At 28.7% G+C, this 18594-nt stretch overlaps 2 protein-coding genes and 1 long non-coding RNA gene across 4 annotated transcripts; 2 read left to right on the top strand and 1 right to left on the bottom strand.

The window, feature by feature from the left end:
• The first annotated feature begins 4331 nt into the window (after nt 1–4331).
• Nucleotides 4332–7622, top strand: LOC107927999 (SH3 domain-containing protein 2). 2 transcript variants are annotated; one of them, XM_016859152.2, is made up of 10 exons: nt 4332–4737; nt 5290–5412; nt 5490–5559; nt 5643–5794; nt 5985–6086; nt 6399–6599; nt 6688–6750; nt 6845–6994; nt 7086–7160; nt 7251–7622. In XM_016859152.2, exons 1-10 carry the CDS (start codon nt 4666–4668, stop codon nt 7365–7367), a joined length of 1125 nt encoding a protein of 374 aa, XP_016714641.1. In that variant the 5' UTR covers nt 4332–4665; the 3' UTR covers nt 7368–7622. The 2 variants fall into 2 exon arrangements, with proteins under 2 accessions (XP_016714641.1, XP_016714642.1); XM_016859153.2 differs by having other exon boundaries at nt 4402–4725.
• Nucleotides 7623–8502: 880 nt separating this feature from the next.
• LOC107928014 (squalene synthase 2) lies at nt 8503–14110 on the bottom strand. The gene is made up of 14 exons (XM_016859173.2): nt 13599–14110; nt 13403–13445; nt 13006–13095; nt 12789–12864; nt 12541–12610; nt 11546–11689; nt 11331–11435; nt 11097–11243; nt 10900–10975; nt 10693–10781; nt 10465–10556; nt 10311–10356; nt 9780–9848; nt 8503–8727 (listed from the first exon to the last, which is right to left on the bottom strand). The coding sequence occupies exons 1-13, from the start codon at nt 13791–13793 to the stop codon at nt 9783–9785; spliced, it is 1239 nt and encodes a 412-aa protein (XP_016714662.1). The 5' UTR covers nt 13794–14110; the 3' UTR covers nt 8503–8727; nt 9780–9782.
• Nucleotides 14111–16584: 2474 nt separating this feature from the next.
• Nucleotides 16585–17415, top strand: LOC107927907 (uncharacterized). Its single transcript, XR_001692529.2, has 2 exons — nt 16585–17134; nt 17230–17415. It is a non-coding gene; the product is annotated as an uncharacterized lncRNA (long non-coding RNA).
• Nucleotides 17416–18594: the final 1179 nt, after the last annotated feature.

The following is an 18594-nucleotide window of genomic DNA, read 5'->3' as shown; positions in this document are numbered from 1 at the left end:
TTACATTATTATTTTGATGCTAAAGTCTTATATATTATTATTTGAAATGAGTATGTTGGTTTAACTTTGAGGGCCCAAACATTGGCTGACTTTAAGACATTGGGTTTGCAAAACCTTAGTCATTAAGCTGGTAGCAGTGCTGTTCAGCCTGCAGTAGAAGGGAAGCAGACACTCTCAGTGATTTTCGGGATATAAACTCGGTAGACCCGAACTTGAAAATTTGACCTGAACTATCAGAATCTAGTTTTGAAACGATTCGATAAGAACTCGTTGTTCGATAATTTAATTTCTTTTAGGATGATTCTAAATTGAATTGACCTCAACCTGAAATAAAACTAAAATAATTCGAACTTGAATTTAACTAAATCCAACACTATTCAAATTTATAATGATTTTGATCTAAAAAAATCAAGCTTCAAACCCTTATAGCCTGAAATAGTCCATAAGCAAATGGGCTATTTGTATCCTTTAAACCTTCCCTAGCCCAAGAAAAAAGATAAAAATGTTACATTAATAAGTTGCAAAAAAAAACCTAATTGAATCGAATCGAATTTTACTGATTTGAATCGATTCGGTTTATTAATTTTTAATATTTCTTAAAAAAAAGTTACGTTAACAAGTTCTAAAAGTTGTCATGTATACATTAATTTATTTTCATAAATATCAATTAAGAACATATGATAATATTTTAATTCTATTTGTGAAGTAAAAAAACTTCATCCTTAGTGTATCAAATAATTATCTATATTATTAAGTAAGTTCATCGCTGAGTTAATATCACGAGTCAACTGACACTAACTCGGTTAGAAAAATTACAAAAATATCCTCCCGTAATTAAAATAAGTTTATATCATTTGAGGGTATTTAATCTTTTTCATTTTAACCTAAACTTATAAGAATATAGATATTGTGAGATTTGAAACCCACATCAAATGAATTAATAAAAAATTATATTTACCATTTAACCAAAGCTTCATTTTATTACTTTCTATACGTTTTTATTTTATTATACACAATTTATTATCTTAATCAGTCGTATAGCTATACTTACTCTTAATTAAGCTATCGACTGAGGTGTCACAAGTCAACCGACATCATCCCGATTAGAAAAAATTATGAAAATATTCTCCTACAATTTAAATAAATTATATTATTTGAGGGTATTTTAATTTTTTTTAATTAAAACCTACAAAAATATAGATATGGTGGCAGTTGAACCCACACCAATTGGATTAGTAAAAACTTAAATTTACCAATCAACCAAAGCTTCATTTTGTTATTTTTATAAGTTTTTATTTTATTATGCACAATTTATTATATTCATTAATTATAAATATTAATAATGCTGTTGATTGTGTTTGTGTCACAAGTTAACTCGACAACAACTCAAAATTGATTACAACACCATGATAAACAATTGTACTCATTCGGTATTCTTAATGTAATATATTTATGTGCTTAAATTTCGTTTTATTAACAATTTAATCTAATTTTTTATATTAATATTATACATATTTAATTTGTTATTACTAATTAATTTCAAACCATACATTTCATTATTTATTGTATGTTATTTTCAAACACATCTCTATGTTCTAAATGGTCTCCATACATGTGTAGAATTTTGAGCCCTAATAATCTAATGATACATTAAATAAAAATATAATTCAATTTGAATAATTACTTTTTTTTAACTCATGAATCGAATATCGAATCAAACGCATGAATTAAACTAAACTTAAATCGTACTTAATAAAGTCAAAACTTAACATCATGATTCGATTCGATTTTCAATTTTTTTTGTTGGGTTGATTGTACTAGACATTTTCAAATTACAACTCAAATTTTAAATTAGTCCTTAAAATTTAAACAATCTGAACTTTTAAAGTATCGACATGATATCAATTAAGTTATTCCGTCAACCTATTCATTAATTTGTACATTGAATGTCAACTTAAATCGAACAAATACCATATTAATATATATATTACAAGCAACTTGAATATGAATATTAAAAAAATAGAAATAATACTCTGAATTTGTATTGACAATGTTTGTTCTTTTTAACACGTTAAACTTAAATTATTCATGTGATAGGTGGACATACGTTTATAATTTAATTTATGTATTTTGAATACATACTCTACGTTATATTTAAACCGACAAGTAAACTAACAAAATAATCTAATTAATATTATACTAATATTTTGATAACTTAATTAAAATCTTTTGAAATTTATAAATCTATCAAGCCATAGTTTTGTCCTTGAGGCATTTAGTGCAATTAAACCCTTTTTTATTTGTAAATATAAAATTAGAATTTTAATATCGTTAGCATTCTCTTTAAATTTCAAAAATTGTGATATTCTTTGTTAAAAAACATAAAAATGTATTATAGAATATATCGACTCGAAATTCAAATCATTCCGGTGATTCGAAATTCGACAAAAAAAAATCCATTTATATATACTTTTAAGGACTCTCTTTAAAGGAGTTGACTTTCTCAAGACTTCACTTTTTTTTTCACGATAAAATATTTTTTCTCTATACTCTGATAACTTATATCAAGAATAAGATGAATTAATCAACTCAACTATCAATTAAATCTTGTATCATCGAAATGAAAAATGATGATGAACATGTTTTCTTAATGATATTCACAAGAAATTCATGAAGACGACAATAATAATAATAATAATAATAATAATAGCATAGAATCTAGTCAATTGCCAATAAAGCATGCTTATACTTTAGGGTCAATAATTATATTTGCTTTCTCATAAAATTTGTAAGACTAAATATGACATTAATGAAAAATTTAAGATAAATAATTACTTAATTATTGCACTAATAATTTGATTTATTATCAACACATTTATAAATAGACTAATTTATATTTTTTATGCTATTGCAGATGATGTTTCATAAAAAAGTTTTTTTAAAATAAATTTAAATTCATTATTACATTCATCAATAATATATAATATTTTTATCAAATATTAATTATTAACAGAATGTGTGTTAAAATTATATAAAAAGTTGGTGGATTAATTATAATAAAAGAGAATAGTGAATTTGATGCATTTATTTGAACAAACTAACTCCATCACTTCAATTTTCATGGAAGAGTTTAAATTTATAAAGAAAGAAGAAGACTTAATGTGGAAGCCAATTTATAAAGGGGTTACTCAATTGAATTTGTCTGCCTTTCTAGTTATAGGTCCCTTACTGCTGGTCTCAAATTTGCTTTAGACATAAGCCATCATTGACCAAAATGGAAAAAGATGTTGGTCCTTTAAGCTTATTCAAGGTTGTTTCTCTAATTATTACTAACTCTATTATTATTCTCAACAGATAAAATCTGGGTACTAACTTTTAGTCTTTAAATTTAGTATTTCTTTCATTTTAGTCCCTAAACTCTTTTGCCTACATTAATCTTGAAATTTGACAGCTTTTTTGAACTTGAATTTCATTTAGATATAATGACGTGACATTTTGAGATTGTGCCATTGATTTGAAAAGAATAAATTTTTAGATTATATGTTTTAAAATTTTTAGGTAATGATACGACGTAATATCAAAGTGTCATATAATCATAACTTAACATAATTTAAATTTAGAGACCAAATTAGAAAATTTTGCTAAGTTACGAGACTAATATAGATGATAAAAAGAATTCAATGATCAAATTATCAAATTTAAAGATTAAATGTTGTTTTATCCTATCAATTTGTAGAGATCTTCAACAGTAATTATCCCTAATAAATTGGGTTGGGCTCAAGTGATAGTTTACAATTTGTGTTCACCAAGTAAATTTAATTATAAAATTAAGGTTTTCTTTTTACTACTTAAAATATTTTATGTGATAGAAAATATATTTTAAAAAGAGGGTAATAATCTCATGGCTATTAATATTTTAGGGCAAATATTTGCATATTCAAGCTAGCTTTTGAGTAATAAAATACTCACATTCTCTCAACTTGTGTGTTTGTTTTCTCCGATTGCCTAGGCTAAGTGTGTTGAAGCTTCTCCTAAGTATAGTTGGAATAAAAATTAAGACCATATGGGATCGAAAGTTGACTTAAACTCATTGTCATTGAAATCGAGCTTAAGGTCACACGTGACTAGAGTTAAAGTCTTGGCTCGGGATATAGGCAGTGTGAATAGAAAAGACAATACAATGATGATTTTAAAAATCAATAACTTAAATAAAAACTTTTGACTAATTCAATGATAATTTTGTAACTTTTAAAAGTTAAATGGCTAAAACGTAAATTTGTAATAGTTTAGTAACCTTTTAAGTGTAGTTTACCCAATTTTTTATTGTAAGTAGACATGTCTAGATCGGTAGTCTTAACATTCGAAAACTCAAAAAGCAAGGAGACGAGCTCAGGAAGGGTAAAATAGTAACGTCTGCACCATAACAACCTACTTTCTTACCTTAAAATTTTTCAAAATCAAACGCATGCAAATTTTGCCAACCGTGATATACCGAAAAAAGCTCTTTCATTGAACCCTTACCCTCTCTCAAAAGCAGAAAAAAACCATAAATAAATAAATAAAAATCCAAAAAACCGATTAGTTTCGACGATTTGAATCGCTCCGTCTATTTCCCGTTTCTAGCTCTACGAATCAATCGGAAAAAATCTCCGATTTGGCCGGTGAATGGAAGCAATCAGAAAACAAGCCACTCGGCTTCGAGAACAAGTCGCTCGCCAACAACAGGCCTCTATCTCGGTCCCCTAATTTGGACTCTTTCCTTCTTTTTGCTCAAATTTGATTTAGATCCAAGTCAACGCTGATTTCTTAGTTTCATCCATGATGTTTCTCTGCACTTTCAGTGATTTTCTTTTTCATTTTTGTCTTCGATCTGATTTTTTTTATTGTTAGTCTTCTTTATTTCGATTATGCGTTCGTTCCATTTTGAACTAAGTTTCGGATCTATTTATAGCGGTTTTTTTATTTGTGAATCGATTTGAAATATTGTGGAAATAATTGGACTGCTTGTGTGAGTATTAAACTGAAAGTGATGAGCTATTTGGATGTTATTTTTATTAGATAAATTGAAAATTTGAATTTGGAGGATGTAATTTGAATCAGCATTCTTTTTTTTTTCAATATTAAGTTTCTATTGAATGATAAAAAACCGAAATATGAATTTGAAATATTGGAAAACTTTTTGCTTGTTGAAATCCATTAGAAACTTGTTTTATTTGTTTTAGATTGCTACCTGCAGGGAGCTTAGTTTGTTTTAACTGAAACTTTTATTTTCCTTGAATGTTACTTCAGGCTGTCTTTAAACAGTTCGGTGCTGGGGGATATGGAGGTTCAGATAACGTAATTACTGATGAGGTAGAACTCCAGCAACATCAGAAACTCGAGAAGCTTTATGTCTCAACCCGTGCTGGCAAGGTTGCTAAGTTGTTCTTTTGCATCAACTTTTCTTTTGTGTGTTCTCTTCGTTTAACTTGGTCAATTTTGTGTTGCAGCATTTTCAAAGGGATATTGTTCGTGGCGTTGAAGGATATATCGTCACTGGGTCCAAACAAGTTGAAATAGGTGAGTTGAATGATATATTGTCAGCATTTACTACTTGATTTTTTAGAATTCCATTTTGTATATAATCGGTCTTTTTTCAACAGGAACAAAGTTGTCTGATGATAGCAGGAAATATGGTGCTGAAAATACTTGTACCAGTGGCAATACATTATCGAAAGCTGCTTTAGGGTATGGACGTGCTCGTGCTCAAATGGAGAAGGAACGCGGGAATCTGTTGAAGGCTCTTGGCACACAGGTTTGTTTAATGTTTTCATTATTAGAACATAAAATACTAGAATGTTAAGTTGCTAAGTTCATGAATCCATGGAAGAAGACTTCTATGTAAGTTAATATAAGCTGTTTGGTGGCGTCTGTTTGGATGGCTCATTTTTTTCTTTTCTTGTGTATATGCTTTTGGTTAATATTTTGATTAATTTGATTGTTAGGTTGCCGAGCCACTAAGAGCAATGGTAATGGGAGCTCCTTTGGAGGATGCACGGCATCTTGCTCAACGTTATGACAGAATGCGACAAGAAGCTGAAGCACAGGTTTTTATAGGCTACAATATCTTACTGATCAATTAGATATCTCTGTTTGTTTTAATTTTAGAAGAATATATACTTGTTTATGCATATATAGTTTCAAATAATTAGGTCCATAATGAGAAATGCTTGAAGCCGATAATCGGTTGAGGAGATGGGTTTCTGCCAATCTATACATGTTTGCATTTTCTAGAGATTTGTCAAGAGTGATATACATTATGTGTTGTTTTTCAGTACGGAGTAATACTTGCCCCTTGTGTTATGATTATGAAAATTGTATATAAGTATATATTTAAGCCCTCCATTGGACCTAAACAGGCAATTGAAGTTTCGAAACGCCAAGCTAGAGTAAGGGAAACATCGGGAAATCCTGAGATTGTCATGAAATTGGAATCTGCAGAGACAAAACTGCAAGACCTAAAGTCAAACATGGCAATATTGGGAAAAGAAGCTGTAGCAGCAATGACCGCAGTTGAAGCTCAACAACAGAGGTTGACACTTCAGAGACTTATTAGTATGGTAATACAAATTTCCTTCCATATAAAATACTTTAGTTTATTTGGGATATCTATGAACTTAATTTTGATATTTTATCTCGGGTCAAAAGATTGAAGCTGAACGTACATATCATCAACGAGTCCTTCAGATACTTGATCAGCTTGATGCCGAGGTATGAATTTTGCTACTGAATCCTTTCTCAATATTCTCTTTCTAGAACTAACCACCAATATTCACACAATATAATTGCCCTGTCTTCTTAATAGATGAGATCCGAACGACAACGAATCGAAGCACCTCCTCCCCCAAGTATGGAAACCATGCCTCCACCTCCAACATACGAGGAAGTTAACGGAGTTTATGCGTCCCAAACAAATAACGGTTCAACAGATAGCATGGGCTACTTTTTAGGCGAGGTTTGTAACTCAGTTCCTTACACCATCATTTTTGAACCAACAAGTTACTCTAATCTGTTCAACGGCTGACTAATTGATGTATTTACTCCAGGTAATGCATACGTATAATGGTGAATCCGACGTGGAGCTTTCTTTGTCAGTTGGTGACTTCGTAGTTGTTCGAAAGGTTTAACTGCTTTACTTTCCTATACAATTTATGAGGATATAGTATAATCCAATAAGGATTTGATTTCTATAAACTCATGGATTTTGGCAGGTGACGAACAACGGGTGGGCCGAGGGAGAATGCAAGGGGAAAGCAGGTTGGTTCCCTTTCGGATACATCGAAAGAAGGGAACGTGTTCTTGCAAGCAAAGTGGCAGAAGTTTTCTAAGACATTTCTGCATATCGGTGTCGGAGAAGACGATTTTGTACGTGCATCTTTCTCTTCCATATTTGTTTGTTTTGTGCTTATATGTGTATTTCTAATTGAAGAGTTTTCACAAATAGAATTTTATCCTTCACTATGTGAATACATTTTATATTTTTATTTATCTTTCTTTTTAAAAAAACTGGCATGTGTCTGTCCTTTTTTTTTTTTTTTTGCTATTTGCTTATTGATGAGTGAAAAACTCTTTTTCACTTTATATTTTCCTCTTTTTTTATTATATTTTGTTTAGTAAAATCATTTAAGTATAAAAATATCATAATAGCTCAAAGTACGTGAGTTCTAGTGCGTTGAAGCATATTATTCTTTTATTTATAGATTGAGGAGGGGTTATGGGTAATTTTAGACATTGTGTTAAAAATAGTAAATAAGGAGATTATTTTTAAAAAAATCATAATAATTTATGCTAGATGTTACAATTTGGATCGCATTTAGAAAGAAGAAAAAAAATGATTACCCTAAGATATTATGAAATTTCAGAAATTCAACTAAATATTTTTAGAAACTAAACTGAATATTTAAGGTAATCAAACCAAAATTTGTCGGTTTAAATTGATTTTTGCTTCATTGGTTTTTATTTTTAAAAAAAAAATATTTCTAAATTATTTTGAAGTTTTTACTCATTTAAATATATTTGATAAAATTAATTTCAATTTAGATAATTACAGTCGAGAAAGGATTTAGTTATAAAATTTATATCTTTTTACATATTTTTGTATGATTAATATTTTATGAATTTATTGATATAATTATACATGTAATTTTTTAAACTAATTTGATATCTCTATCATATTAATTTAAAATATTATATATTAACACTTATTGAACAATTTGGTAATAATTAAATTTTTTTAATTTATATCAAATTTAACATACATAAATCATAACTGTGACGGTTTATGTTAAACTGATAAAAATATACAAAATGGTGTAAACAATTTTAATTTTACGTAAGTGTAAATAAAATCAAATTAAATAAAAACAAACCAAATATTTGGGTTGAAGCTAATGTTGTTTTCAATTTTCTTGCTCAACCTGTCTTATGCTATGTGCTTGGAGTCTTTGGACATTCGCAACCATATTACATGCACAACCAAAACGGTAGCGTTATACCATTTTATTAGTAAACCTCACTCAACAAAATATGTACAACAAGACTTCATTTTTCTAATACACCGATAATGATGTTTTATATTATTTAATTTTTTAGAAAAAAAAAAAACTTTTTCAAGCTAGATTAGAATGCTACCACATATCCCATTTCGTAGAAATTTATTATTTTATTTATTATAATTAAAGCATGGTCCTGCACAAATGAAAACAAAGAGAACAAGAAGGGTTAATCAATATGCCACAAGTCCCTATTTCGAAAGTTAATCTTTCTATTTTTATTTTTAAAAATTCAACATAAACCTATATTTAACAAAAAAAAAAAATAACTGTGCAATCTAGAATTGTCATTGTTGAAGGAATAAAACTTTAGGCTCGATTATTAAGCTTGAGCCCAACCCAGCCCAAAAAATAAGTCTAAATTTTTACTTAAACCCGACTCAAATACCAATGCTAAAGCTAAGTGTAACCCACCTATATTTATTTTTTTAAATATAATATATCAAATATACTAAAAATATTAAATAAATATTTTCTAACAAATTGAAAATAAATTTTAAAAAAATTTTATACTTAAATAATACTAAACAACAGCAAAATATGAAAAAATAATAATTTTTTATTGCAAATTTGAGTCAGGCTAAACCCAAATAAAAAAATCTTATCTAAAAACTGACCCATTTTTCTATACAGTCCTTATTTTTTTTTATCTGAACTCATTTTTCAAACCTTTTTCAAACAAGCTTTCAAGCTGAATGACTCAGGCCATAAACAACTTTAGTGCTGACTATTATGCTTGAATTTTAAAATCTAAAAAATTTAAATTTTGAAAAATTAATATATATGGACTAAATTCTAAATTTGTTAAAGGTATAGAAACTCATTGCATATTAACCTTTTGATAATTACTAGACAATTAAAATATAATTTCAATATTTTAGGTCTTGTTATCGTTTAACTTAAAATTCTTTTATCAAATTCATTGCTGTGATATTTTGAAATTAAAAAATACTCACTTTATAGTGATGTAACACAAAAAAAAAGTCGTAATGAAACTGAATTTAATAGAAATTTTAACTTTATTAACAATTGGACTTCCATTTTTAAATTTAAAAAATAAAGAGATTAAATGACTTGAAATAAAAGTAAAAAAACTAAATTCAAAATATACGAAAAGTACAAAGACTTAAAACACATTTTATCCTTTTACTAAACTAATGAATTTCATTGTTAAGTAATAGAACTTACTAGTTAATTTGGCCCACTGGGGCCTCGATTAGCAAAAATAATGGCCAGTAAAATGAAAAGCAAGACAGCCTGCATTAGGTCAAATGAGAATAATCAGTAAATATCCATTGAAAAATAGCCACAAGGATGCCAAAATGTTAGATAAAAGTACTATGAAAAGTACTATGAAAGCTCTTCTATTAAAAGGTAAATTGCATTTTGTACCCTGTACTTAAGAAATTGACAGATTAATCCCGTTAGATTAAAAAGTAAATTGATTTTTCTATTAAAAATTTTATCTATTTCTACTATTAAAATTTGATCTTTGTACATTAGAATAAGGTACACGTGGCGTCTCTACTTATTCCATCAACCACGTAAGTTTTTAACAGTAAAAATAGATGAAATTTTCAACAAAAAAGATCATTTGCTCTCGATCTAAAGTATAGAAACTAATTTGCCCATTTTTAAGTAAAAGAAATAAAATTCAATCTGACTTCTAATATAAGAACCTACATGGTACTTTTACCCAAAAATTTTATGAACACTCACCAGAAGTGGAGTGTAATTGGTCTGATTTGGAATTATGTAAGATTTCCTGCCCAAAACCCATTTAAAAAAATGTAAGTACGAAGATATGATTTTTCTTTTTTAAACGAAAATAACAGCATCAACCATAAATTTCGATAATGCAACTTCGATAAACCTTTCATTCAGGACCCCTGAGTCCCTGCAAGTCTTGAGGATCGAATCAAGTCTGCTTGACGTTTTTTGTGCACTAGGATCGTTTTTGTCGACCTACAATAACCACAGAAGCACTTTCGTTGTCATGAAACCCCACGAAAAACGACATACAAGTACGATGCATTCGACGAAATTCTCGAAGTTGGTATATAAATATTGTTTATCAAAATGTTAAGAATGAATCACGTACCTTAGCTTTCAACATACAAGAAAAATCATAGAAAGCACCATAGACATCAGCCATCGTGTTGGTTCGGTCAATGACTTTCGCAGTGAGACCTGGAAACACAACCCGAAGATAAACTTGACATCAACCCAACAAATTAAGCCTCACTTTCAACAAAGTGTCTGTGCCTATAAGCTTCAAAGAAAACAATTCTGGAGACTAATAGCTTACCGCGCCTCATTTTCACTACGCCTCTGAAGACTTCGATGTTGTTGTAGCATAAGGCTAGTGTTCCGATAGCCATGACCTAGTAATAGCACAATCCAAGTCAATTCAATAACAGTACATGATTTAATGAAGATAACATGCCACTTGAATGATATACAAGAGCGAATATAAGATAACAGAAGAAATACTCTCTCTCGAACCTGAGGGATAGCACAAAATCGAAAGATTGCAGGATCAGGTAAAGCAGACATGTATTTTAGGCAATCATCCACATGTATTAAAGCATTAGTAATCATGTCATTCAAGCACTGCACTGCCTTGACCGAGTTTTCCTCATATTTCAAGTCCTACGGGGGAAAATTAATATAAGGGAACACCCATTTAAATGTGGTTCCGTGTAAAGTTACTCAAACTTCAATGAAATTTGGGTATACCTCAAGTTTGTTGACATATTTACCCCAAATTTGACGAGGCCAAAACATACGCGACTTTGGTATCTCATTGATATCCTCGAGATAATCTCGGATTATATTTGTTTTCTGCAATTTTGTTAGATCCAAAACACATGGTTAAAGAATCGTATCTTCAAGCAACTGTCGAAATCCATGCACAAGAAAAAAGTTACTTCATTCGCGTATCAGAGCAATACCTGAAGAAATAACCCCATTGAATTGGAGAGAGTATCGGGAGCCAAATCTTCTGTACCGCATGCATGGAAAAGTTTGGAAAGACCTAATCCCACGAGTCCTGCTACATAGTGACAATATTCATCGTAGTCATCAACTGTTTCAACCTGCAATATAAAACACAAGTTTCCAGGATCATATATATGTTGATATGAACACATTTAAAATTTGTTTTCGTGCATACATATGATTTAGTGCTAAGATTGAGAGGTTAAGTTCTTATATACGGTAAGAGACAATATAGAAGAGATCAACCAGTCTTTGATTCTTTGTAAATAAACCTTTTTCTCATTCATACATCCAGGTATAGCTCAGTGCCCACTGTCCAGTAACTCATATTAGATATAGCAAATTAATATATCTATTTGTTCAAGGGAAAAAGCTGAATATTGTTGACCGAAATAGAATACTGTCTTTTCAACAATGCAGATTAGCACACACAAACACACATGCATTTGTTCGAGGGAAAACCCTGAATTTTGTTGGCTGAAATAGAGTACCATGTTCATCAACAAAAAGCAGGTTAAAATAACAATGCATGCGTTGTTAAAATAAACAATGCAGATTAACACACATGCAAACAATAACATATTTGTTCGAGGGAAAACCCCGAATTTTGTTGGCTGAAATAGACTACCGTGTTCATCAATAAAAAGCAAGTTAAAATAACAATGCAGATTAACACATACACACATATTTGTTCAAGGGAAAACTCGAATATTGTTGGCTGAAATAGTATACTGTCTTTACCTTCCCACACCTCAACAAGAAGATCAGTGTTCATCAAGAAAAAGCAGGTTAAAATAACAATGCAGATTAGCTTATGCACACGCACGTGTGCAAACATATTTGTTTGAGGGAAAACCCAGAATTTTGTTGACTGAAATAAAACCCCGTCTTTTCCGTCCCACACCTCAACAAAAAGCAGGTTAAAATAAACAATGCATGCATGACAAACCTCTTTGCAAATAAATTTTGCCATTCCTGCACCCATTCTTTTCGTAATATCCTCAATTGCCTCCTGATAACTGCAAAATCAATCAAAAATCATTGATTCTTTTTTGGTCGAAATCACAAGCAAAAACAACTTGAACCTCGTTTAAGATACTGAGTTGCCAGATAAAGACATAAACACATATAGTTAGCATCACATTGAAACCTTGGCAAAAACAAAGAAAATAAAGAAAAAGTAAGTTAATAACCAACCCTTTTTCGAGTTCCAAAAAAGCAGTAGATATATGATGAAACTCATCCATAAGAACTTTGTAGTTCTTCGTACCGCCTGAAAAAGAAAGAGAGCTATATAAGCAAATGAACCGGGATTCTTTGACCCGTAAGTTTTCAGCAACAAAATGAGCCGAAATTCCAGAGAAAATCAACAGAAATCCCCCATTGAAGGAGGAAAATTATTCAAAATGCTCACACGAAAAGTGCCAATCAGGATCATATATATGACGATAAAATTCTTTAAGAATAGGAACTTTGATATCTGTTGCCACACTAGTGTCATCCTCTGCAAGTAAAAAAAAAAGTAACACATCAGTACATATCAACACTTGATTGTAATGATCTAAAGAAATGAGCCAATATGCAAAATATTACTCTAATCATTTATAGATTATATAATTTAAACCCTAAATCTAGCATGCAATGAGGCCAATATGCACAAAGTATTCTTAGTAATTTAGAATCAATGGAAACTTATACAAAATGGGAAAATCACATCAAATAAAAATAGAAGGTTGAAGATTAAGAACAAACCAACAGTAATGGGAAAATCACATCAAATAAAAATAGAAGGTTGAAGATTAAGAACAAACCAACAGTATCAAGAGCTCGAAGAACCAAATAAAATATGCAGACCTGAAAAACCACAACAATTTAATACTTGAGATCAGAAAATCAATACATACATACAAAATAAAAGCGCCGTCAATAAATAACATCGAAATTGATAAGAAATTTATGAAATCAAACGACACCAATATAAAATTCAAATAAATAACCATTGCTTACAGCGTTTTTAAGCTCGATGTCGAGCTGTTGAATAACGAGAGCAAAACTACGAGATACTTTGTGAAGCATAGAGAAACAAAAAGCCCAGTGAGGCTCTGATGGGATCTGTCTCTCGGCATGCCTTGAAGCCATTTTCAGCTTCAACAATGGATAAAAATCATCTGGGTGTTTCACAAGAGCTCCTAAACTCCCCATTGAAAAGATTTTTATTCTCTCTTCAAATCAAACCCAAATCAACAAAATTAAAATCTGGGTATATGTTTAAATCGTACACTTTCAAAGAGAGGAATTGAGGTTCTTGGATTTTATACTGGAAGATACTAATTGGAGCTTTTTTTATATAGTTTTAACTGAAATGATGCTTGGTTTTGGCCTGTTCACTGTCTTCTTTTTTTCCCCTCCATTAAAAAATATTTAAATGTTGATTTTGAGTCAAAATTTAATTGATTTTCGACCTGTTTTTGAAGATTCGATTGATTGAACAAGTGGAAAGCGAACAGATACAATTAAATCTAGTGGTTAGGAAAGTGTTGAAATTTGGAATATTTTTATACAATAATTTGGACTTCTTAGACTTGCCAGCTTGCTGGAAAAAAAAAAGGTAAATTCCACCCAATGCCATTAAACTATTCGTAAATTTATGTTTTTAACACTGAACTGTAAAAAATTATAAAAATAGTAATTAAACTATTCAAAAAGTTTCATTTAAGTTATTGAATTATTTGAAAGTTTTTATTTAAGTCACTAGGCTGTTAATTTTTCTTTTAAAGTTTGGGTAATGAACTTTAAGCAACAATTCGACGATCAGTACGATAGATTGATACTCATCGATGAGTAGAATGACATACCTTAGATCTAAGTCAATTTGATAGTCGATGTTGAAGATGACTTGGATTCAAAGTATGCTCTTCTACTTGTTGATGGGTATTGATCCGTTGTGCCAATCATCAATTTTTTACTTGGAGCTCGCCAGTGAAACAAAAACAAAAAAACCTCAACAATCTAGTGACAAATATAAATTTTTAAATAATTCAATGACTTAAATAAAATTTTCACATAATTTAGTGACTATTTTGTAACTTTTTGAAGTCTTGTGGCCAAAACGTAAACTTATTAATAACTTAATGACATTAGGTGTAGTTTACCTTAAAAGAATACAAGTTTAATTGTTAAATCTGTTAAACTTTTTCTGTTAAAAATTTAAAATTATTGCAAAATTTTTCTTTTTATTATTACATAGTTCCTAAGTGAGATTTAAAAAAAAATAAAAAAATATCCCACCGACAATTTTAATAAAAAATTTAACTATGTAAATAATTGTTTCTAAATTTTTTTATATTCAAAAATAAATATTCTATTATTAGTCTATGTGCTTTACAAAGGCGATTAATTTAATTCTTATACTTTAATTTGATTAATTTTGGTCAGTATACCTTTTGAATCGACAATTTTAGTCTTTATACTTTTCAAATTTTGAAAATTTAGTCTTGACCCAAATAATAGTAGTTAAATTTGTTTGGTTAAATTTAATTACTTGTCTCGTACTATACGTACAATTGTAGAATTAATCCAAATTCTCTAATTGGATCAACCTAAATTCCCGTACTTTTCAAATTTGAAAATTTAGTCTTAACGAAAATACTTGACATTAATCTATTAATTGGATTTTTAATGAATAATATGTCGAATATAAGTTGACATGACATTACATATATGATAATGTGTTTACTGTATCAGATTTTAAAAAAATGATAGAACTTAACTCAATAAATGTAATAGTTACCATTTGGTGAGAACTAAAATTTCATGATTTAAAAAGTACAAGGATCAAAATGATCAAACTAAAATATAATGACTAAATATACAAATTTTGCAAAGTACATGGACTAATAGCAATATCTAACTTTTATTTTCATTAATTTCCATTAACTATTGTTTATATTAAATTAGTTTGGCAAGAGTTGCCAAAATATGGACCATTTCAAACATTTTTATATTCTATAAAGTATTTAATATTATTTTAATGGATTACGTACGTGTACTTCTATTAATTTAAAAGGTTAAATTTAAGAATATAGTTGATTGAGTCTTAACTCGATTGGTATGAGTATTATTGTTAATATAAGAGAAAATGAGGTCGAGTGTGTTGAAACGCATTATCCTCCTATTTATGGGTTAGGAAGGAATTATGGATAATTAAAAATAATTGTACTCAAATTAACAACTCTATCTTGAAGAAAAAAAAGTTTGGGAGTGGGATTTGAATTATAAATTATAAATAAATAAATTATTATTTTAGTATTGTATAATTTAAATTTTTATAATTTAATAAGAGAGTTAAATTATAATTTTCTCATTTTTGAAGTGATCAAAATTAAAATTGAAATTGTAAGAGGGTCAAAATGCAATATTTCATTAGATTAATTATATAATTGGGTTATGTATATGTACGTATTCTTTAACACTTATTTAGCTTAAAAAAAGGTTAAAATATGTTTTAATTTATATATATATTGTATATTTGATAATTTTATTATTATTTTGGAATAGTTTTATAAATGAGGTTTTTTTTTCTGTATATTTTTATATTTTATGTAAAAATTTTAAAATTTTATGTAATGATATGATACTCTAAACATCACATTATCATGTTTAGGTGTGTAAATGAAACATTAGTACTCGTAAGCTACTCGAGTTCAACTTGAAAAAAATTTAAACTTAATTCAATAATTATTGAGCCGAGCTTAAGCTATTAATTGAGTCGAATTCGAGTCTAGTAATACTTAATTTAAATGGTTCACAAGCCTTATCGAGTTTCTTCATATTTTTATATTATTGAATCTTATTATTGTCCTTAATATGTATTATTAATCTTAAGCTTAATTATAGAGCCGAGTGTAAGCTCGAGTACAAAAATTGATGAACAAGCTTAATCGAGCTTGAATAACTCAATTATATCTCGAGCCAAACTCAAAGTTAAAAACATATGCTTGATTAATCTTGAGTCAATTATCAACCTCAAACTTAATAATCTTCGGACTCAAACTCAACTACCTCAAATCATATCTAAACTTATTAAAATGATAAGAAAATCTGAAACTAAAGTGGAGTGAAAGAATTTAAAAATTTAAAAATCACGAGGGACTAAATTTTGATTTATCCAAAAACGAATAACAAATTTTAGCGGTGAGTGAAGAGAATACTTACAGATTTTTTAAGCTCATAAGAGTGAATCAGCGTAGTAACGAAAGCAAAACTGGTGAGAGAGTAAAGTACGGAGAAGCAGAAACGCCATTGCTGTGGATATAACGGGATTTCCTTCATCGCCGTTAATTTGAGCTTCAACAATAGATAAAACTGGCTTGGATGCTCCACAATTTCCCAAGCTAGGGTACCTACTCGTATCCATTTGTTAATCACGGCGAAGATCACCGTTGACGATGATGATGATGTAAGCTTCTGATCTGCAATTTCAATTGCAGCCATGTTTCTTGAGCTTTTTCAGAAATGTAGAAAAAAAAAAAAGAAACATTGAGGTCAGTGATCCGTTTGATTCCGTTTTTATTGTTTTTTTTTTTTTGCACTTGAATCGTTGATGAATCTTATTTTTAATTAAATAAATTGGTATTAGATTTACTCTGGAAGGATCTCGTGGGCCTGATTGTTCGGTGGAGTTTTTTTCCTATAATCTGTTGTATGGATATGAATCATATGATAATTTTCTTGGGAATTGTCGAACAATCTGATATAAGATCAGCCATGTCGACTGTTTGATTGAAGGTTTTTTTTTTAAATATAATGGAGGAATTAAAGTGTATTTTATTTTTATTAAAAACAAATTAATTAATTTTGAAGTTAGATTAAAGAGTATTATTTGTTTTTATTGTAAAAAAATGAGCTTAATTGATAAAATTATTAGACAATTACCCGTGATGTATCACATATATAAGAATTGGTTTTTAACGGTGTAAATGGATAAAAATTTTAACAGAAATATTAGATCAATGTTTAATTTAATATATAGAACTATTTTATCTAATTTAACTTAATATAATAATTTCTATTATACTTTTATCTATAATAAATTTGAAATTGAGTCATATAGATTCCTAAACAAATAACAGAGTTTTTCTTTCATTTACAGAATTTGAATTTAAAATTTTACAAAAAAAAAAAAAGGAAAAACGAATTTCTTGTAACTCGATCAATGACATGTTTGATAATTAGACATAACTTCAAAATAAAATAAATTGAGCCTTTTTATTAATAGAAATTGCTCAGATTTAATCATTAATGAATGCTTTTATGATTTAATCATTTACGAGATTTAAACTTGAATTTTGATTTAAAGAATATTGATTTTTTCATCTCTCGATCTACAACATTTGTTGATAATTATTTGTGAGTAAATTGTTTAAACGAAAGAGCATTCTTTAGAAGAAAAAATTGAAAATGCTGTATGGAAAAAAGTCACACCTACTTTACTTATCTATGATCGAAATTATGTAAATTGAACTTTTTGTTAATGAAAGATCTTCGTTGACCGGTTTAGTCAATAATAAATGTTGACTTGTTTAATGAAAATATTAGAGAATGAAAAATCATATATTATGTAAATAAATATATTAATGTCACACTTAATAAATATTTTAGAAAATAATATTATAATAAATATATAGATGATAGTTACTTGCCAATTAGATTGAAACCTATGTGTGACCCCCTGGCAAAACAATATTCTATGATTACATTCAAAACAAACATAAAAGTTAAGTTTTTTAAATCGAATTAATAATTAAATTTATCACTAATTCATTATCGATTTAATTAGTTTGTTTGATTTATTTAAATAAATTATAAAATAATTTTTAATTTGATGGATGGTTCCAATATAATTCAAAAAATCACGTTGCGAATTTTCCTTGAATTTTCATATTTTTCTTTTTGCTCACCATGTGTATAACCCCTATCTATATATATAAAAGGAAGGCTCCAA

Source organism: Gossypium hirsutum, chromosome A03 (genome assembly GCF_007990345.1).
Source record: "Gossypium hirsutum isolate 1008001.06 chromosome A03, Gossypium_hirsutum_v2.1, whole genome shotgun sequence".
Classification (NCBI taxonomy): domain Eukaryota; kingdom Viridiplantae; phylum Streptophyta; class Magnoliopsida; order Malvales; family Malvaceae; genus Gossypium; species Gossypium hirsutum.
Note: the sequence above shows the minus strand (reverse complement) of the source record. Positions and strands in the feature narration are given on the sequence as shown.

Coding starts and splice junctions, on each gene's coding strand:
- LOC107927999 (XM_016859152.2), top strand. CDS start 4,666: ATGGAAGCAATCAGAAAACAAGCCACTCGGCTTCGAGAACAAGTCGCT. Junction 6,087..6,398: donor GACAAGAAGCTGAAGCACAG/GTTTTTATAGGC, acceptor GGACCTAAACAG/GCAATTGAAGTTTCGAAACG. Junction 6,995..7,085: donor TGGGCTACTTTTTAGGCGAG/GTTTGTAACTCA, acceptor TATTTACTCCAG/GTAATGCATACGTATAATGG.
- LOC107928014 (XM_016859173.2), bottom strand. CDS start 13,793: ATGGGGAGTTTAGGAGCTCTTGTGAAACACCCAGATGATTTTTATCCA. Junction 12,611..12,788: donor TTTTTGGAACTCGAAAAAGG/GTTGGTTATTAA, acceptor TTGATTTTGCAG/TTATCAGGAGGCAATTGAGG. Junction 10,557..10,692: donor CTTGTATGTTGAAAGCTAAG/GTACGTGATTCA, acceptor TGGTTATTGTAG/GTCGACAAAAACGATCCTAG.